The sequence below is a fragment of the Cyprinodon tularosa genome, unplaced genomic scaffold, assembly GCF_016077235.1.
Source record: "Cyprinodon tularosa strain WSP-4 unplaced genomic scaffold, ASM1607723v1 ctg3, whole genome shotgun sequence".
Taxonomy (NCBI): domain Eukaryota; kingdom Metazoa; phylum Chordata; class Actinopteri; order Cyprinodontiformes; family Cyprinodontidae; genus Cyprinodon; species Cyprinodon tularosa.
Window position 1 is genome coordinate 1,424,735 of NW_024039007.1, and position 22,370 is coordinate 1,447,104.

At 38.3% G+C, this 22,370-nt stretch overlaps 1 protein-coding gene across 5 annotated transcripts in view; it reads left to right on the forward strand.

Annotated features, from left to right (window-relative positions):
* Nucleotides 1-22,370, forward strand: part of LOC119787516 (regulator of G-protein signaling 6-like) — a 74,171-nt gene that overhangs the window by 3,539 nt on the left and 48,262 nt on the right. For all 5 annotated transcript variants that reach the window (XM_038291423.1, XM_038291424.1, XM_038291421.1 and 2 more), the window contains exon 2: nucleotides 3,601-3,696. In XM_038291423.1, the coding sequence (XP_038147351.1) occupies nucleotides 3,613-3,696 (84 nt within the window). In that variant the 5' untranslated portion in view covers nucleotides 3,601-3,612. The remainder of the gene's footprint in view (nucleotides 1-3,600; nucleotides 3,697-22,370) is intronic.

The following is a 22,370-nucleotide window of genomic DNA, read 5'->3' on the forward strand; positions in this document are numbered from 1 at the left end:
CATCATGTAAAAATGCATTGGAACACACAAGGTTGTTGTGAAAAAGTAAAAAACTGTAAGGGGGGTGAAAACTTTTAAAAATAAGTAAGACTTATTTAGCATTTTACAGAAATAACTAATCATAAAACCATTTTAAAACACATTTATTAGGTGCAATGCATAGAGAAGGGGAATAAGTGGGGAATTTTGTTATTCTCTGTGCCTTATTGCTTTGTAAAATTCTCTATCAACAAAATCAATGACAATGATCCTGTGATGGACACACAGCAGCCTTCACTGGGAAGTAAGATTTGTAGAGTTTGGTCTATGGAAATCCTGAGTTAAGCAGAATTAATTAAAGGAGCGAGTCTTTGCGACAGCTCAAAAGAAAAGGCAGATGACTGAGGGCTATAAGAAAAAAAAATCCAATAACAACTGCTTTCAGAGTGTAAGGAGGTGGCCAAGCTTATTTGAGGGAAGTGTGGTCAGGTCTTATATATCAAATATTAAACTGGAAGCTATTAGGGTACCATAAAAACAGAAATATAGTTCACTCTATCCATAATAGTGTAGTTATCAGCATTTCATATAGTTGGTTCCTCCCAATGAGAGTTGGCTTCTTCCTACAGTCCAAAAACATGCATGTCACAAGTACTCCTTAAAATTACCCTTAGGTCTGAGCGTGTGCATACTTGGTTTACTGTGTTCGCTCTGGGACTGACCATCCATCCAGATATTAACCGAACCTTGCACAGATTTCCTTGTCTTTATGTTCACATGCATAACAGATACTAAGCATCTTGGAAAGTCTTTGTATGGGTCAGAAACTTAAAAAAGGGTGAGATGCTTTTAAGCAGTAGACACACCTACCTATTAGGGCGACAGTGGCGTCAGACATAGGAGTTTGGCCTGAAATCGAAGGATTGACGGTTCAAGCCCCGGCTCTGACTTTCATTGTTGTTGTTTACTTGGGCAAGACACTTCACCTGCATTGTCTACTGATGGTGGTCAGAGGGCCTGGTGCCATCAGTGTACGCCAGCCCCACTTCTGTCAGTGAGCCCCAGGGCAGCTATGGCTACAATGTGGCTTGCCACCGTCATTGTGTGTGTGAATGGATGAATGACTGAATGTAGTGTAAAGCGCTTTGGTCAAGTCTCTTGACTTGAAAAAAGGTGCTATATAAGTACAGGCCATTTATAATTAGCTAAACCTTATTACTACTTGGTTGGGTTTCTCTTTTTCCCTCCGGAACTATTTTTATTCCTAATTTTTTTATTCAACATTGTTTCAGAAACATTTTTTAGAGGTTTTAGCTTGTAATGACATGGTAGTGTCTCACATTGTTGCAGGTTTATCAGCTGTACGCCAATGATCTGAATCTCCAGTTTAACCGGATCCCAAAGCCTCTCTGCTGTAGTTAGAGCTGATTGATGTGAAGGGAACTCATTGCTGTGTTCCAGCAACCTGTTTTCAGATAATTTGGTGCTTTGTGGCATGGCACATTTCTCCTGCTAGAAACAGTCATCAGAGGATGGGTACACTGTTTTTTACAAAGGGATGGACATTGTCACCAACAATACTTAGGAAGGCTGTGAAGTTTAAAAATGCTTTATTGTTGCTAAGGAGACAAAAGCATGGCAAGAAAATATCCCCCACTCCATTATACCATCACCATGAGCCTGAAGGATTGATACAACAAAGAAACAATACATTGTTTCATGTTATTTAGGACACATTCTGGCTGTACTAAATGTAGGATATCAGACTACAAATGTTTTCTCTGTGTGTTAACATGCCAGTTTGGTGAGCCTGAGTGAGTCCTAGCTTCCTGTACTGTAACAGGAACTTTCCCTGAATGTAGCACTCCGCGAGGTCCTATGTGGAGTAGGCAACCTCTGTCCTTCAATTCCACTGTCCTGCAGCTTTTTCATGCACCTCTTCTTAAACACACCTGAGACAAACACATGGTTAATGGTCAGACCTCTACTGAACCTCCCAACATGCCAAGGAGGTAATTTGGTCTTTGGTTTCAGATGTGTTGGAACACGGATGCATGCTTCAGGAAAGCGGTACACGAGGACCAACATTGCCTACGCTGAGGTGTTGGACATTCAGACTGTAATCGGCTTCATCGGCTGTAAAACTGTGCTTATTTGCATTATACATGATACAAACAACACCAATAACTTCTTATTAATGAAACTCTTCTGTCCTCTAATTGTTACCTGTTATAATGGCATCTGTTGAACTCATTACTTGTCTAAAGCCAGACTCCAAACACAACCATGGTCAAGACCCAGAAAAAGTCAAATGTCACATAACACAGGAAAGAAATTTGCACACCTGCACTTGGCTGGCGAGAGTGAATTTACAATAGGCAAGCAAGTTGATGTGAGTAAATCAACTTTGTGAGCAACTGCCTGGCCGCATGCAAGTTCTCCTCCCAAGGGGACAAAATGATCATGAGAGCACCGAGCAACAATGCCAGTACTACATGGAGGGTCCTAAGGAATGGCCTGCAGAGAGCTGGACCCAAAGTAACAAAAGCCACCATCAGTAACACAATACTGAGGGACTGTACTGCTTGAACCAGTAAATGTCCTGGCCCATCTGAAATTTCCCAGAGAGCACATGGATGATTCAGAGGAGGATTGGCATAACATCATGAGGTCAGAGGAAACCATACTAAAACTTGTTTACACAAACTGAACCGAACAAACAGTACGCAGAGATCCATCCCAAGATGTTTTGGGGCTGTTTTTCTGCAAAGCGAACAGGACGACTGATCAGTTTTATTTGAAGAATGAATGTAGCTTTTTATCATGAGGTTTTAAACCAAAAACTCCTTCCATCAGTGAGAGCATTGAAGACGGAATGTGGCTGTCTACCAGAAGAGAATGATCCCAAACAAGTCGCTCTGGCAACGAAACTGCAGTCCTGTGAAAAGTACTTCATGGTTCTGGAGTGGCCTTGCCAGTCTCCAGAATTCAACCGCCTAGAATATTTGTGGAGGAAGCTAAAAGTCTGTGTTGCTCAGCGATAGCCCCAAAACATCACTGCTCTATAGTAGATGAGCATGGAGGAATTGGCCTAAACACCAGAGCGGTGTCCATATCTGGTGAAGTCTAACAGGAAATGTTTGATCTCTATCCTTGCCAAGAAGGGTCATGCTACAAAGTAATAAGTTAAACTTTTGTTTTTGACCAAATGATTTTCCATCATAATTTACAAATAACTCATTTGAACTCTGCAATGTTTTCTGTACTTCCTTTTTTTGTTTTGTTTTTTAGCATTTGTCTTTCACAGTTGAAGTGCACCTATTATGAAAATTACAGGCCTCTTTCATTGACCCATGATTGGATACTATAGTAAACACTTTTTTTTTTTTTACCCCACTTTACCTTAGAAAATTGCTGGTGAGTGTTTTCCTTGATTCAATCATTTCTCTACATTTGTAAGACAATTGGAGCCTGCCTGCTTCCATCATCATCAGCTGGATATTTTTTTCAGATGGTTATAACCACAGTTTTGTTTTAGGAAGTAGCTCCTTTCAAGACTTTTGACTTTAAAAAAAGTGCTAAATAAGTACAGGCCATTTACCATTGATCATTTCTCCACAGGCCTTACTGAAAATGGCAGAGGGGTCCAAAGAACAAGGAGGGACTGGCCCCATAGAACCAGAGGAAGATTCTCCAAACATGATTGTCTACAGAAAGGTCAGTCTATGCATGGCTCTCTGCTCTGCATTTCAGTATATAACGTGACAAACAGATCCTCAATGGTTTTGTCATTTGTATCAAAGTGTACAAACCACACACTGGTTTCACTGTCAGATGTAAGAATGTCTTTCCTGTCAACCATTTTAAATCAAGTTCCCTTCTTCTTTTTTCCCCTTTCTTCGGAGCCTTAATAAGTCTTCTGTGTCTGTTTCCAGGCTCTTCTCCAATTTTTTAATAATCTCCCAATCCCTTTACTGAAAGGCCTGGGCAGTGAGGGATCCTTTCATTGTCGGGGGTAATTACCTCGTCCCCATGGCGCCTTTACTTTCAATCAGTACTTTTTGATTGGAGAGGGTCAGTGGTATTGGAGGCTAATTATATGCATATTTGCCTGAGGAGAAGTAGCTAATTCTCTGGCATGGACTGGGATTTGTAACAGCCAATGAGGGAGTGTTGTTTTTAATGTGTACAACAGATGGCTAGTGAAATTCATTGTCCTTTACCGGGAAACTTGGACTTGGTCTTTTGATTAGATTTACCATGAGCCAATGGCATCCATTGAGCATTTCCTATGGATCACAGCAAAATAGTCTTAAACCTCCAGTTAAATCCTGTGCCTAACGGCCATTTTATTCATATGGTGATGTAAACAGATTAGTGGAAGGATGAGCAAGTGATGTTGACAACATCTGTGTCAAGGGCTAATATTTCTTTTGTAAGTGTAGTGGTACCGAGTGATCCAAATTGGTAACTGCACTTAAAAACTGCAAATTTAATGTAAGGTTGCAATAGTTTCCCTGGAAAGTTACCTTGAAGGCACACAGGCCCGCTAAAGAGAAGGCTTGAGACAATCTCACCAGATTCAATAATTTTATTACAGTATTAGACAAAGCTATTTAAAACCACTCACACATTAAAATAACAGTCACAGCTCAACTCCAGGCTGGCAGTGTAAATCAGGGTAGTGACCTACAAAAGAACACATTAATAAAACAAAAACAAAAAGGAAATCGTGCACAAACCAAAAGGAGTACCACCACCCAGAGGGTCCACCACCAACACCAGGAGCTGGCTGTTTCTGTCAAAATAAAAAGACAGTCAAATCACACATTTCATATTAAAAAAAACGTTCAGTTCACAAAAATCAAGCAGCAGTAGTTTCAATAAGGTCAGTTTGGGGATGAACCCCCACGCCGCAGCAGACACTGCACAAAGATTCACCAAAAGAATCTGTACACGCCAGTCACAGACCGGCCCGAATCAGTCACACTGGACGAGAGACAGGAAGCAGCTTCACGCTGACCAGGACGGCGGGCATGGAGCCGACAGCCAGAGTAACCGGCAGCCGGCGACGGACGCCTACAGGCGGACTGCCGGCTGGAAACAGCAGACGAAACAGCCGGCCAAGGACAAACAGCAGCGTCTAATCAAACATGCATGTCAAAAAAAATATAAAATCTAGAAGCATGTGAAGAATGAGCTTTTCACTTACCACTGAGCTCTATGTAGTGCCTCTGGCAAGGAGAAGAATCAGGCAGCTTGTATGGGACACCTGCATATATATCAGTAAAACTGAGCAAAGGCTAGGTTAACAGAATTAGAGTACCGGTATAAAATAACTCTTACTACAAGAAGGCTTGATCAGCGTTTAGTTTAAAGCGCATCATTCAAGCGCGCATCCGTATGCAGCTGGCGTGCTGCGCCAGCAGACACCGAGGTCTGAACCGGAAGGACAACATGATGACCAGGTGAGGGAGGGCCCTTTACATACAGACAGCGCCACGACCAATTGGATCGGCACTTGTATGGTGCGTTCAAAGCCCGCAGGGCATACTGCCACATAAGGATGTTGCCCAATAGAGAGTAGCATTTTGTGATTGCTGTGAGATTTCTAAAAAGTGTTTACCTTGCTAAAATACTGTTTCAGGCCTCTTTGGTATTCTGACTCCTGATAAGTCTCAAAATATCCCAATGACTATGCAGGCATTGTGTGAAAATGGTGAAAATCTACCTATTTACCTTGAATCTCCTAATGATAATCAGATGTGTGAGTTATTTTTTCTTTTAAACAAATAACTGTTTTTGTAAAGTGGAGTTAAGTTATTTTTATGTTTTGCTTAGAAGTGGTTAAATAGTGCAGAAGATTTGCTGATTTGGTCCGGAACTGTTGTGCAGTTGTTATGATCTGTTGGCAACCATTGAGAATTTTCCATTGATCATATGGTGTGGAAAGAACTAAACCAAAAAAAAAAAAAAAAAACCAAACCTCTTGATTTACCAAATCCTCGTGATAGTTATTGGCAACAGTTTCTAAAATGCATTTTCTCCCTAGAATGGTCTTAGAGATAAAGTCAGGAGCTCCATAATCTGGAAAAAAGTAGCCGTAAAGCCTGAACTTTTGCATTGAAACCACATCAGGATGACCAAATTCCCTATTCCTTTCCTTAGGAGGTTATCTTGGTATGTCCCACTGGGGAAAGCCCCTGAAATAGACCAAGAAATTCCAAGAGGAACCTTAAATCTCTTCTGGCCTTAAAGAACCTTGTAATTCTCCAGAATAAGCTAAGGGTGTATCTTATTCTGGAGCTAGCTAACTCTTTAACTGGATCCCAAAATATGATTAAATTAACGAATTGACTTTACATCCCCAAGCTTAGAAATCCTAATTAATTGGAATGACAAATAGAAAAACAAACACTTGTTTTTTCTGCTCCATCCAGAAATTCTGCAGCAACAAAACAAGTGCAACCTGCAGCCCCATTTTCCCCGCTAGCCCCTGGCATAGCACAGCGGTTTGCCATTGTGTCAAAGCAAGGGCAGCCCACAGCGCAGTGTGCTGGTGCACATGCTGTTCAGCTTGGTTGAACTTTGGCCAAAGCGCAGCATGAGAAATACCTGTGTGGGCACTAGAAACGAGTCATCCATGCAGACTGGACTGATGTTTGTATGATAGGGAATAACCTACATCTATCGACATCTTGTACCTGGGTCTTTTAAAACTCGTTTGTTTGGGAAAAAAAAGTTTTTCCTGCTTTATTTTTATTTTTTTTGCATGGTTTAAAGTGTAAACCATTGAAGCTAAAGATAAATATAACCTAAATAGTCATTGCTGCTTAGATTATTCCCTGCTGCTCTAAAAGCTTTTGTGCACAAATGTATAAAAAAAAAAAGATTCTTTAATTCCAAAGGTGGCGTCAGAGGTCTGCTTTTCATATCCTGTTAGTTAGTTATGGATGTTAGTTATGTTTAAAATATTATCAGAGGTTTTTGTTTTCTTTGCTCCTTAATGTTTGAGATCAACACTGGATCTCAATACCTCTTTTGAGAATATAAGAGTGCAAAAAGCTGATGCCAAAGTTGATGCCATTTCTAAAGGAAATAATGTTTAATAATCATAAGTTAAAAAAATATTGACCCCCTTATCTGTAAATTTGAGGTTCATTCTGCCTCCCCCACCAAGCCCTATTAAAATGTATAATAAAAAAAAAACAGTAAAACAGAACCTGTCCAACAACAGGAAGTAGGCTCAAAGATCTCCAGAATTAAGGACCAAGAACAAATCGACGACTCAGTGTTCTCGGGGAAATGTTCTGTGAATAAATAAAACCCAAGTAGGATCTTTTGAAAGTAGTCATTTGTTAAAAGTAGTGTAAAACTGTCTTGGAATTTCCAAAAGAGAACATTCAGTACCATCATTCAAGCATACTGGTGTTCCTTTATTTCCTGGGGCTTTCTTGGTACTTCATGTCCTGGACAACTTGCTCTGATTGATGGAGTTCTACTCCATAGTAGAAAATCTCCAAGGAAAATGACCACCATCAGATTGTGTCCAATAGCTCAAGTACAATTTCCTGTTATGCTGCAGGGCAATGATCCAAAGCACATCATAATGATCAACTCTGAATCAAAATAGAAGATTTTTGAGTTACAGCGTGAAAGTGCTGACTCTAATCCAATTGAGATGCTTCAGTTTGACCTTAAAAAATTTGCATGCATAACACAACTCTGAGCAAACTATGCTTTCCATTCTTCTCCCATCTGATTTCAAACGTTTGCATAAGTATTTTTTAAATGTCATACTTCTCAGCTATTATTAGTATTTATGTGTATTCCAGTGTTTAGCATTGCAACAATTCAGAATTCATGCACCATTGCAGATTCCTGAAAACATAAAAAAGAGAACACTGTAGTTTGCTGTAACTGAGTGCAGCTTTATTACATAACACTGCAAACGCCTGGAGGGGACACATTTAAGAGTCTAGATTTTGCTTGTCAGAAGGCCGTCTGGGGGAATATCAGTCATTTCATGTTTTAGTCATACGATGTGACAACAGACAGATTATTCTCAGAGTGACAGTTCTTTGTGCCCTTGCTGCTATGCATTTTTTAAAAGCTTTTAAAGAGTTAAATTCAGAATGAAATACAGTTAGACATTTTAAAAAGCAGAAAAAAGCTTTAAAATTCCCTTAATTCGTCCTAACATTTATCCATTGGTGATTGAGAATGCACAGGACCAAACAGACGAAAGGTGATGAAATTTTGAGGGGCTATGGCACCCACAGCCTCTGGACTCAGTGGGTGGGCAAGCTGGCACAGTGAGAAGGCTGAACAGAGCTTGCAGAGAGCCAGATGGCCCCCAATATGCTCTGCCGCCTGGGAAAACACTAGCAGCCTCATCCCGAAGGCTTCAGCCTCTGTCAGCTGGAAGACATCACAATCTTACCCACAAGGAATAAGAGCTAGTGTGATCTCAAAGAGGCAAACATATTCCAAAGTGTATCTCCTTTGGTTGTACTTCATAAAGGAAATATAACGTCCAATCTGCAACATTTTCTGCAAAAGAATATTGAGTTAAGTGCGTAGGCCATTAGACAAAGGTGACTGTGACGTATCTTGCCGTAAGAGAAGTGGAGTGCTCTGGAGAGGAGGAGGTTGTCTCTGTTGGTGCAGCGTAGGCGGATACAGTGCTATCTTCCTCTGTCTCTTTCTACCCATGAGGGAAAGAAAGTAGGAAAAAACAAACCAATAAATGTCTTATTGCCAAAGAAATGAATGGGTGCACAGTCATAGGTTGCAGACATACTCATACTCAGCCATGTCAGACTTCTTTTCTCGGTTTGTAGGCGAATACTGTGGGACTGGCACCTAGCATGCAACAACAGAGCTAAGAAAAAAGGATAAGTGTGATGGAGAATTAAATTAAGCTAAGGGTAGAGGCCACTTTACAGCTCTGATGGGGTGAAGCTCGCTAACTATTAATAGAGAACATCTCTTGTCCCTAAGTCCTGATGTGTTTATTCCCTTTTTCCACCAGACCATTGTTAAGACTGAGGCTTCCCGTCTGATACAAGTATATTTTCAGAAAAAAAAGATTTACAGTTGGAACTTCATTATGCCTTTGAATAGTATTTTAGCCATTGCTCTGTTTTTAAGTGTTTTTTAAAAGATGTGGATAGGGAAACATTAGGAGTTAACATTTGCCTTAAATCTAAGACCAAAAGAAACTTTGGTGGAGAGAGAAATACCAAATAAATAGAGTTCCCTCTGACATGTGCATTCAAGAGGATGCAGCTTTACGAACATTAGCAGTTTGTCATGGTTCATTGTTTCCCGGTCTCCTACACAATTGGTACATTTTGCATGCCTGCAAGTGAGTCCCTGATAATGGAATCTGTCATTTTGGTGGTAAACAGAGGAGGGCGGTGGTAGCAGGACAGGCTAATGTTGGGATCCTTGCAGGATTGACTTCAGTAAAGTTGGAGGACCAAAATCTTGCTTTGTGGAAAGCACGGTCCCATCGGCTTTTCTGGTTTGAACAAAGAGTCCAAAAAACAAAAAACAAAAAAAAACATCCTTTCCCACTTCAGATACGCTGGCAGGTTTTAACTGAAACCAAACACAAATGCAAACTTTTTAACATGAAGAAGGGAGATTTCTGGGTGATGACTCTAATAGGATAATCCTATCTATAAGATAATAATTTCTGTACAGTCCACATTTATTGTTTTTTGTTAAGCATGGCCACAGGAAGTGGGGGTGCTGGGGGTTTGCAGCACCTCCTAGTGGTGAGAGGGAGACAAAAAATTTATGAAAAATACTTTGCACAATTTATAATTTTCTTATGAATATTTTGGGAAATCATTTTGTCTCTTTGTTTTACTATTACATGTATTTGGATTTTTACTTAATTATTTTGAGACATAATTAACACAAGTTCATGGAAGGTACGTTTTCACGTCAAGGTCAAGCAAGCTAGAGCGTGGTATCCCGGTCGCGGCAGCAGACTAATAAATTTACATAGCCTAATGACAGAAACGAGGAGGAAATATGGCACCAAAAGCATTTCGGATTCATTCTCTTATGAGAGACTTTATATCCACAACCTCAGAACATACCATTTGGACACCTGTAACCAGGCAGGGCACCCTGCTTATAGCTCAAAGTAACAACGAAATCCCACATCCTCCGCTGTTCCTCTCATCTTGCTCCTGTCCGACTTCCATGTGCGATATTATTATTATTATGAAGTGTAGTAGCTACAGTAATTGACCCTCTTGTCAGATTTTTCATTGCTTTACAGAAACAAACAGCTAGTCGTTTGGTAATGATTCACAGTGAGAAAGGCAATATGCTAAAGCAGTAAGATGTAAATGATCTTACTGTATATAACGCTTTCCAACTCAGGCTGACTTGACCAGTGCTTTACACAATATTCAGTGAAAAATGTAAATCTATATAAGTCATTTATTTCTAAAACGAATGCTTTTATTCTTGAATTGAGGAGGTAAATGAGACACTTTGCCAATGGACCAAGACAATTTACATTTAAAACATAAAAAAACGACTGCATTGTCTTATTTCAAGTGCATATAATCTAATTATCTTCTTTTAACAGTAAAAACACTCATTTCATTGGCAAATCATCTTATTTACCTACTCAAATTAAGGCTAAACTCACTTAATTTAAGGAATGCTTACTTATTTCTAGATCGTTGTTTTGTAGTGCAAGTGTATCATATACACTAAACTATGTAGGGCTGCTGTGCTTCTTGGACTATTTGCCATAAATTCTGTCCTCTCTTGGAAAATCTTTAATGGGAATACTTGTCAATAAGTTCAAGACCTTATGCTTAAGTGCACTTAAGAGTTTTAGCCAGTACAGTAATCTAACAGCAAAACAGCAAGTCCATCTATTACTAGTTTGGAGGGAAAAAAAGGAAAGATTAAGACTAAAATTGATTAGGAAAGAAATATGACTTCTAATTAGCAGTTCTTGCACATTAAATTTAAATAAATATCCTACATCCGCATATATTATTTTTTGTTGATTGTCCAGATCTTTCTGTTTTTATAAGAATGTCTTTATCAAACACCAAAAACTTTGTATTGCAAAGCCAAATACTAACTGTTATCATGCCATCAACAGTAGTCTTTCCTTCAGCTAGGCAGTTTCTTCTAAGGCCTGCAGAGTAGAGGACAGGCATTTTTAACTATCCACTTTTCATGTTTCACTGATTTTTTTCAGCTTTTCTTCCGTTCTACCTAATTAATAATTTAAGTCCATTTGGAGCGTTCCATATTTGGAAAAATGTCTTCTCCTGTGAGACATCGTATCCCTCTCTCCTCCCATTCATCTATTCATGCAAGGGATTTTTAATGGAATCACAGGAATTCCAGAAATATAACAAAATATAACTTTTGAACATCTGTTGAGCAAATCTCCTCACTGGTTTAACTATTATGAGTTGTTCATGGTAATGTTAGGAGTCGCTTCTGTAACAACAGCTGTGAGGTGACTAACAAAGGTTATCACACCTGTGTCGTTCCACTTAGTTAGATGGATGCTGAATCTAATATTCCCTGAGGGTTAGCTTTAACCTGAACTGCACCCATTATCCACAGATGATTGTCTTCCTGTTTGTAAAAAGATCATGTAATAATAGAGAGGTTTCTTTGAGGGAATTCCCCTAGAGCATACAGTGTAGAGTAAATAGAAATGTATAAAAAATTGCAGCCTTCACACCACCAGTTGGATATTGTCTCTCACTTTCTGGGCAGAGTGAGATAAACTTACTGTAAATGGCATCTTTGAGCACCAGTGATTCTCCAGCTTCAGCAGGGATGACAGCTGGGTGGATTTGAAGGGTAATAAAAACACTTTGGTCAGAAGAAGCAGGCTGCACTGCTCATCTTCCTCCTGCGGTCAGTGAGTCACGCTCGCTCTAGCTTCTCTTTAAAGAGGCCCGTGGAGGGAATATCTCCTCTCTTTTCAGGCTTACCTCAGATTGAAGTGTTTATGGACCACTGTTTGCTGTTCCAGTGATCACTTAAGATAGCATTCTGTAGTCGAACACTTTTGATATCGCCTCTGAAACTGTAAGGACAAGTTCCCCCCTGTGCTTTGTCATGCACGATCATTTTAACACTTGCACCATGGGAGTCTTTATCTGAGGCGCTGGTATGGGCTGAAGCCTATGTGCCTGTGCATGCTAAGTGCAAATGTGGGCTGCTGGGCTGCTTCCCTGCTTGGGTCAAAGAGATAAAAAAAACTAGAGTGCAAAGCTCTATCTCTTATGTAACCGGCTCTTGTCTGTGTCATGTGTTGCATGTCTTCTGTTTAGGAAAGCAGAGGGACCAAGACATGGAATTCTGGGACGAAAAGTGTTGAAGAAAAATTTTCCAACAACATTTGGTTGTTTTGCTGCCTGCATGCTTTGCAGATGGCCTGATTAAATAAAATAGGTTAAAAAAAAGGAACCTACTTCCTTTCTGTTTGCACATTGTCAACAATCTGACATGAAGAATTTAAAAATGCAGCCTGTGTTGTCTTTTTGTGGAGAGCGGAGTGCAATGCTGTGCATGCATGCAAGAGCTGCTGATGAAAAGTGGCTGGTGTGGGGGAATGGCTCTTACCACTGTGCTCCATTTTTCTCTAGCCCTCCAAATCTCTTTGAACATTTGATGCAGAATAACAGCCCTGTCTCGGCATTTGGTAGATGCGTGCTGAGTGTGCACCGAACTTGGATCAGGTAACCATGCCGAGCTTGGTTCCTTACGACCATTTAAAAATCATGCTAGCACGGTTCCTCGCCTCCAATCGGCAGTCCACGATACTACAGCTCTCTAGGCGGGAATTACGCAAACAAAAATGCCGGCGACCATAACATTCAGGAACTTATGTTTGCCTGGATAGCGTCCTCTGCCCTAATTTCAATGAGAGTCTCAGTCTCTGCATCATCCCAGGACGAATCAGGTTCTTTTGATTCCGTTTATTGTAAATAGGCTGAGAAGAAATTTGTGCTGTGAACAGGTAAAGGAGACTGTAAATAGGAGATGACACAGTCTGTTCACATGCTCTTTGTTATCGGAGAACCGAGACACAACTGTACCAAGCCGGGCCCTACTGTTCATATAGTACTAGATTTAGCACGGTTCAGTTGTGTCTGGCATGGTCCGGTTCAGTTGCGTTCCAATTACACTCAACAGTTACCTCGTTACCACGCTCGGACTGATCTCGGCACGATTTCAAAAGGGTAGTGTAAATGGAGGTAGAGTTTTGGCCTCTACAACAGACAGTCATCTATTTGGTATACTAATTTGTGCTGAAGCTTTAACTGCAAGACTGAAGTCTTGAGATTTACTGCAATATTTCCATAGTTTTTCTTTCTCATAAGAGAACCTATTTCATGAGACACTGATGCTACTACAGTACAGCACTATAGTATTCCACCATCACAACTGATGGCATTTTTCGGCTTCCAAGCTCTTCCCTCTAAATGTACAACATGTCACAGATACAAATAGTCTTAAGCACCATCCTAATTCTTCAAATAATAGCTCCCACTCCTCCTCTTTCACCTTGTATGGGGTCAACAGTAAGAACACTATTACAGGTGCTGGTCATAAAATTAGAATATCATGAAAAAGTAGATTGATTTCAGTAATTCCATTTAAAAAGTGAAACTTGTATATTCTATTCATACATTACATACAAACTCATATATTTCAGATGTTTATTTTGTTTAATTTTGATGATTACAAATGACAACAAATGAAAATCTCAAATTCATCATATCAGAAAATTAGAATATTACTGAAGACCAATAAAAACAAAGGATTTATAGAAATGTTGGCCAACTGAAAAGTATGAACATGAAAAGTATGAGCATGTACAGCACTCAGTATTTAGTTGGGCCTCCTTTGGCCTGTATTACTGCAGCAATGCGGCGTGGCATGGAGTCGATCAGTCTGTGGCACTGCTCAGGTGTTATGATAGCCCAGGTTGCTCTAATAGTGGCTTTTAGCTCTTCTGAATTGTTGGGTCTGGTGTATTGCATCTTCTTCTTCACAATACCCCATAGATTTTCTATGGGGTTAAGGTCAGGAGAGTTTGCTGGCCAATTAAGAACAGGGATACCATGGTCCTTCAACCAGGTACTGGTAGCTTTGGCACTGTGTGCAGGTGCCAAGTCCTGTTGGAAAATGAAATCTGCATCTCCAAAAAGTTGGTCAGCTGCAGGAAGCATGAAGTGCTCTAAAACTTCCTGGTATGTGGCTGCGTTGACCCTGGACCTCAGAAAACACAATGGACCAACACCAGCAGATGACATGGCACCCCAAACCATCACTGACTGTGGAAACTTTACACTGGACTTCAAGCAACGTGGATGAAGTGCCTCTCTTCTTTTCCTCCAGACTCTGGGACCTTGATTTCCAAAGGAAATGCAAAATTTACTTTCATCAGAGAACATGACTTTGGACCACTCACCAGCAGTCCAGTCCTGTTTCTCTTTAGCCCAGGCAAGACGCTTCTGACGCTGTCTGTGGTTCAAGAGTGGCTTGACACAAGGAATGCGACAGCAGAAACCCATGTCTTTCATACGTCTGTGTGTGGTGGTTCTTGAAGCACTCACTCCAGCTGCAGTCCACTCTTTGTGAATCTCCCCCACATTTTTGAATGGGTTTTGTTTCACAATCCTCTGCAGGGTGCGGTTATCTCTCTTGCTTGTACACTTTTTTCGACCACATCTTTTCCTTCCCTTCGCCTCTCTATTAATGTGCTTGGACACTGAGCTCTGTGAACAGCCAGCCTCTTTAGCGATGACCTTTTGTGTCTTGCCCTCCTTGTGCAAGGTGTCGATGGTCGTCTTTTGGACAACTGTCAAGTCAGCAGTCTTCCCCATGATTGTGTAGCCTATAGAACTAGACTGAAAGACCATTTAAAGGCTTTTGCAGCTGGTTTGAGTTAATTAGCTGATTAGAGTGTGGCACCAGGGGCCATCAATTTTGAACCTTTTCACAATATTCTAATTTTCTGATATGATGAATTTGAGATTTTCATTTGTTGTCATTTGTAATCATCAAAATTAAACAAAATAAACATCTGAAATATATGAGTTTGTATGTAATGTATGAATATAATATACAAGTTTCACTTTTTAAATGAAATTACTGAAATCAATCTACTTTTTCATGATATTCTAATTTTATGACCAGCACCTGTAAGGACAGGGAAGGAACTCCTGCTGCTTTTCCAAAAAGCTTTCAGTCTTCAGGATGTAATTACACGACGTAAACGCACGCAGATAATGCATGTCAAATCTAGATCTAAAACCCTCCAGAAAAATAAAACAAAACTAAACTTAGACAGACATAGTGAATGGCTGTAGTGCTCCCTTAAATTAAATAATTCATTTTTGTTAACTCCCTGACAGGGACAGTGCTTATACTGAATGTCCTGTCACAGAAATGGTTGTAGGAAACCATATACTGGTCCTTCTCAAAATATTAGCATATTGTGATAAAGTTCATTATTTTCCATAATGTAATGATAATATTGAACATTCATATATTTTAGATTCGTTTCACGCTAACTGAAATATTTCTGGTCTTTTATTGTCTTAATACGGATGATTTTGGCATACAGCTCATGAAAACCCAAAATTCCTATCTCACAAAATTTGCATATTTAATCCGACCAATAAAAGAAAAGTGCTTTTAATGCAAAAAAAGTCAACCTTCAAATAAATATTTACAGTTATGCACTTAATACTTGGTCGGGAATCCTTTTGCAGAAATGACGATAAAAGACCTGAAATATTTCAGTTAGTGTGAAATGAATCTATAATATTTGAATGTTCAACTTTTATCATCACATCATGGAAAATAATTAACTTTATCACAATACGCTAATATTTTGAGAAGGACCCATAGGTCCTACTCATCAGATAAGAACATCTAGAGGTTCCTATGTTTAACACAGCATCCTGCATCCTCTTTCTACCTCCTTCCTTACTGCCAGCACTATTCGGAAAGTATTTCCACTCTGGTTTAAGAGCCCTAACAGACCGGCACAATTCAGATGGACCTTTTGTCTCTGATTGCAAATTTGCGATCTTGGTTTTACGTTCACTTTGAAGCTATAAGTTCTCCTTGCTGATTGATCTTCTTAGGGATGTTTGAGCTGTACCCATGGATGAACTGGACTTGTGTATGTCTTCAAATCTCCTCTGATATCTTTGCTGATTCCTTTGGTTTTTCAGTAACACTAAATGGTAGATGTAGAGCTGAAGGTGCTGCCTAATAATGCATCTTTTGGTGTACCTCCAATTAAATTACAAGTTTCTGTTAAGGGACCAATTTGAGGCTAAGAAAGCCATCGCCTTAGCTACCGGGCTTTTCTTAGTACTTCTAAGGCCCAGATATTTTGTTAAATGCTATAAGCATCTTGGAATTTTATAAATATATAATTTTGGTAATAATAGCTGACATGTAGCATAAAAAAAGTTCAATTCCTATATACTAGTGTCACAGAGTGAGAAAAATATTTTATGTCTGTTTTTCAGTTTGTGTAAATATCTTGATCTAACTTTCTATGACATACTGTAAATTGTTGTTTGATTGAAATATGACTGCAACTAAGTTAGTTGTTATAAAAACCAAAAAGAAAAATTATACAGTAGTTTCATCACAAGCTGTAAATGCAAACAGCAGGTTGGTGTCCAGTATCTTTTTTTCTTAGCCTGGAAGAGAAACTCTGATGCGCTGGAGATCAGTTACTAACCATGTGGGTAAAACTGACATCAGGAACACAATGGAAACGCACAAGAGAACAGACTCCATGTTTTTTTTTCCTCACAATTTTTAAAAGCAATATGACCATCAAGTAGTGCGTACATAATGAAACCAAGATGGATAAAAATAGATAGTAAAAGCATTAAAGAGAAGTTTCTAACACTCAACTTATAAATTAAACTTATAAACTTATAAATTGTCTAAAATTACTGATTGAACCATAAAAATATGGTGTTCATATGTTGTTTGTCAATGAATTTACCTTTTATGTCCATTACATATTTAGTAATACACAATATTTATTACCATGATGTTTAATAGTGTGTTGGAAATGTTGAAAAATGTACCTTCTTTGATAGCTGGTAACATTAAACAATTCCTATTTAACGTAAGAGAAACCTCTTTAAGCACTAGCAACTCCCCTTGCCAACTAGTTAGCTAATTGGCTGTCATATTTGCCACAAGTAGGCTACTCTCTTATTACAATTCATGCTTAATTAATACACAAAAGGATCAGATTCATATTAAGTTTAAGTTAAATTATTATTTTACACAAACTTACCAACACATTTTGAGTAACCAGTAATTTTACGAATTAATGAGTTTTATCTACTCCGTCTAATTTATTTACTTTCAACATTTGGGTTTTAGATCATAGAAGAAAGACATCTCAATAAGTGACTTGCTTTGTAAAATTATTCAACAAGCTTATTTTTTATGCTGAAACAAATCTCACTTTTACTTTTACAGATTTCAGCTGCAAGTTTCTTAAACAAATTCACAGTGTGCTTTCTAGCATTTCCCTAACTAAGAGATATCTATGACCCCATCATTCATATTTTCTTATAAACGTATCTCGTTTTCTACTTAATAAGCATTTGGTATTTTTTTAAAGTAATAAACTCTAAACCCTCTATCAATTTTTTATGAGATGAACTCAAAGATCTAAAACTTTTTCCACGTGGGGCCCCAATCCAGCAATAAAATGGTGGTATCGTATCAGCGAGTACCAGCAAATAGGGCCCCGATACTATTTTGAATGCCAAAAGTTTATTCAACTATTGTCACCCATTCCAGGCAGCAAAACGTTCTACTGGATTTACTTTGTATTAGTCACAAAGGATGGCAGCAGCTTGACAAAGGCATAGTAGCAATTATTTTACATCCAAGTAGTATGCAGTTCTTCATATACACACACACACATCATTTTCAAACAGATAGTATCGGTATCGGCCAATGCTGCACAGCCAGGTATCGGGTATCGGTATCGAGGCCAAAAAATAGCATCGGTACAACACTAATGATTAGTGCACAGGTGTGCCTTAGACTGCCCACAATAAAAAGCCAATCTGAAAGGTGCAGTTTTATCACACAGCACAATGCCATAGATGTGGAAAGATTTGAGGAAGAGTGCAACTGGCATGTTGACAGCAGGAATGTCAGCCAGAGAATGGATTAAATCAAAGCATCATCTATGTGTTTAAAGTGGCCTAGTCAAAGATTATAATTAAGATCTGTTGCTATCTAATTGTTTCTTCACAAATCACAATTTCATCATTTAGTTTATTATTTTGCTTTCTTTCCTCTCTTTCTTATACCACCAATTTAGCTTAACGGACAGCAGAGATAGATTACTAACTTTCTAAGAACGGTCCTCTTTCCAAGGCAAACACAGCTGACAAGCCTCGGTTATTAGAGCGACAATGCAGATCACTTGTGCGTGCAGATTACAGTGAGTTCAGCACAAAGACTTTGGTTCACTCAATTTAGCTGATGAAAATGTGACATCTGATTAAGCAATAAGAATGTAGGGTCAGATGGTTCATTTGTCCTGTGGAGTTTTATCTTTAAAGGAGCATTGAATAGTAATTCTCTCATGATCAGATGCAGAGATGCTCTGTGAAGATTTGACACATTAATCAAAAAGGAACTGCTGTAAAACAAAACCCCATCATGGGTTTGTTGATGGATATTTTTATGCCTCATTTAACATAAGAAATAGTATCACTCACAATAATTTAAATAGATTATTAACATAATAAATTACCTGCACCATGACCTCTGCACATTTATATATTCTCCTTTTTACCCACCATTACTGTTACAGTCGAGACAACGCCGACCAAGACCAAGAAGTACAGAGACCAAGACAAGGCCAGGACCTTTAGAGATTGTCGGTACTCCTTGGTCTTGGTTGATCTGGTCTTTACAACAGCACTAGCAACCGTGTTATTATTTCTATTTTCTGTTGTGGGAGTGGTGTAATCATTAGTTTGTGTATGACCATTTATTTATGATGATTATGATGAGGATTGTAGCAGCAATGGTGTTATTTTGAGGGTTGACACTAATGATTATTTTCCAAATCGATTAATCTGTTGATTATTTTTTTGATTAATCGATTAATAATCGAGTAGGGAAAAAAATACCTTAAATCCAAAGTGCTTATACATATATATATATATATATATATATATATATATATATATATATATATATATATATATATATATATATATATATATATATATATATATATATATATATATATATATATATATATATATATATATATATATATATATATATATATGGTATATATATATATATATATATATATATTTTTTTTTTTTTTTTACAATTTTAATTTAATTACTGCTCTGAGTCGACCTGTCAGCTAAAGACATATTTTATAGTCTCTATACTCCAGTTAACAATAAATCGATTATTAAATTAGTTGACAATTATCTCAATAATCGATTAACCCTGATTAATCCAATTAATTGTTTTAGTCCTAGGTATTTTTTTTTTATTTGCCTATTTACCACACTTTATTTATTTTTCATTTATTCTAGTCCTATAACTATGAAAAATTATCATATTAATAAAATAATTTTAATTAAGTTTTACAATTTGTGTTAACATCTTTACTTTTTTAGATGCTAATTATTACAGTGTTTATTTTTAGTGATAAGGAATAAATAAATTTTCATAAGAAGAACAAAGTGTTTCAGTTTATTTATTTTTGTAGCTTTTTTTTCTTCACACCCTTTCTATTGCCATTTTACTTGCACATGTTTGATGTAAATGTTCCCAATATTCTTCAAATCCTAGCAATAAAACTGCCATCAATATCTGGAACTGGTGAGGTGTGATTCTCAGCTGAAAAAAGTCAACACGCTTCCAATGTGATTGCAGGTTATCTCATGATTTAATCTCTGGATGCTTCATTAAATGGGCCCTTCTCTGCTTAGACACTAAAAGAGGTGCTTAGATAACGATTAAACTGCAACAAAAGAACACACGACACAAAAACGGAGAACGATTACTGCTGACGAAGAGCGTGACGCAGTTTGTCACACGTTGGAATCTGAATGAAACATTCTGATCAACTAATGTGCTGTAATTGCAGATCATTCTTCTAGCTCAGCCATTTGTATTGTTTGAAAGGTTGGCAGAGAGAGAAATGTGTATTGATAAAAAAAACACACAAAATGATTCATGTGAGCAGGTCAGACAAAGACACAGAGGGACATCACGCCATCTGTGTACCACGGAAGTGCAGGTAGTGATGGAGTGTGTGTAGCTGGAGCACTGAGACTCTTTGTAATTGTCACCAGGTTCAGGATGAATCAGAAATGAGTCACCCAGGTCCGAATGTTAATCACCTTGCAGACTAGTCTGACTAAACATGGCTCGCAGGACCGACCATCTGGTTTTATTACGGCGCAGAGACATGCATTCCCTCTGCTCCGGGTCGCTACGACTCTGTAACCCTGCCTGTTGGGATTTTCTATCTAACCACACTGTTGGCACAGCCCCCACCCCAACACTAGAAAAATTAATTACACAAGCATCCCTGTGCATGTGTGTAGCTGCAGTCAGTCATAAAGGTCTGTCCAACCCATTTGTCAAGGATGACCGTGTTATCCTGCTAAGCGCCGGGAGATTTCAAAATGATTTTGTGACGTGAGAGAGGCTGTGCTGTTTGTCACTATTTGCAGGAGTTACATAATAATCCTTTGCAGGTTTTTTTTTCCTATCTTCTGTTATTCTGAATGTTATAACAACCATTTGAGACCTTGCTGTGATCCTGTTCCAGTTTCTACTCCTATTGTTATGTCAATAAATTGTAGAGCAGAGGCCAAATACATAACAGGAATGTGATTGCTTTCATCAACTGAGCAAGAGGACACCTTGTCTTCACAGTTTACTGCCAAACTTAATGTAGCAGTGCCTTGCAGAAATAATATTACCCCTCAAGGAGGTTTGCATTTTCTTATGTTGGGATTTTTGGTGATGGACCAGCACAAAATAATAATCCGTGACTGTGAAATAAAAGGAGGCTGATTCATTGGTTTTAATAGATTTTTATAAGTAAAAAACTTAAGTATATGAAATAAACTAATGTATAAAAATGTATATAAATGAACTAATGTGTAAAATCATCTTTTACTGCAATTATAAAGGTAATTTGGGATGTGTTGCTACTAGACTGGCAGTAGAGGTGTGTACAAATATGTTGTTACTGTACTTAAGTACACTTTTAAGGTATCTGTACTTTACTCCATTACTTATTTTTCTTCCTACTTCTGCCTTCTACTCATTACATTTTCACACAAGTATCTGTACTTTCTATTCCTTACATTTTTAAAACGAACTTTACTCGTTACTCTTGGCTTCAGTTTAATGTTTATAAATATGGATTTCACCTCATGTGTGCAATACAATGCAGATCATTGGCGCCATTCACATCTATTGGAAACTAGTGTAATTGGATGAGTCATATAACGCAAACACTCGTTGGTTAGCTAAAGGAAATCATCAGAAGCAAGCAGATGTTCTTGAAACTGCAAACTTTGTCTATGCCATGCTACAATGTATGATTCAGAAAAATATTTTGAAATGTCTGAAAGGTCGGACACAGGCGAGAGCGTATCGGGAGATGGAGACGGAGACCAACAAGACCTCCCGCATACTTGGCCCTTTGTTAAAGAATTTTTCAAAATAGTCGAAAAATTGAGCTTTCAATACATATAGTGGCATCTGGCTGTTTTTTTTTTTTTTTAAGATTACTTTATACTTTTATATTTTAAGTAGTTGGCTTTTTTACTTTTACTTGAGTAAAGAGGTCAAGTTGATACTTCAAATTTTACCAGAGTGTTTTTAAACTGCAGTATCTAGACTTCTAATTAAGTAACAAATGTGTGTTCTTTTGACACCACTGCCTGGCCGTGTCCATAGGATGTTAGTCTGGGAAGGAGCGGGTTGAGCCTATTTTGAAGGCAGGACTGAGGGAGTTTATGGAAACTGATTAGAACCAAGGATGTGATGCTAAAAAATCATTTTAAAAACCAAAAGGCTTTTACAGCAGCCAATTGTTGAAATTTTAATGATATAAACAGCTCTTTCAGGACATTATAAAGAGCATCAATAAAACATTGCTCCGTTGCAGCCGCAATTGACTTTTATGATTACAGAAAAGCACTGGTGCATTATGGGCCCAACTCCCTCACTGTGATGGGTTTAGTATGTTTTAGACCAGAGGGTATTGAGCCTTACAGTAGTAGCCATTCAAAATTCCCGACTTTCCTTGA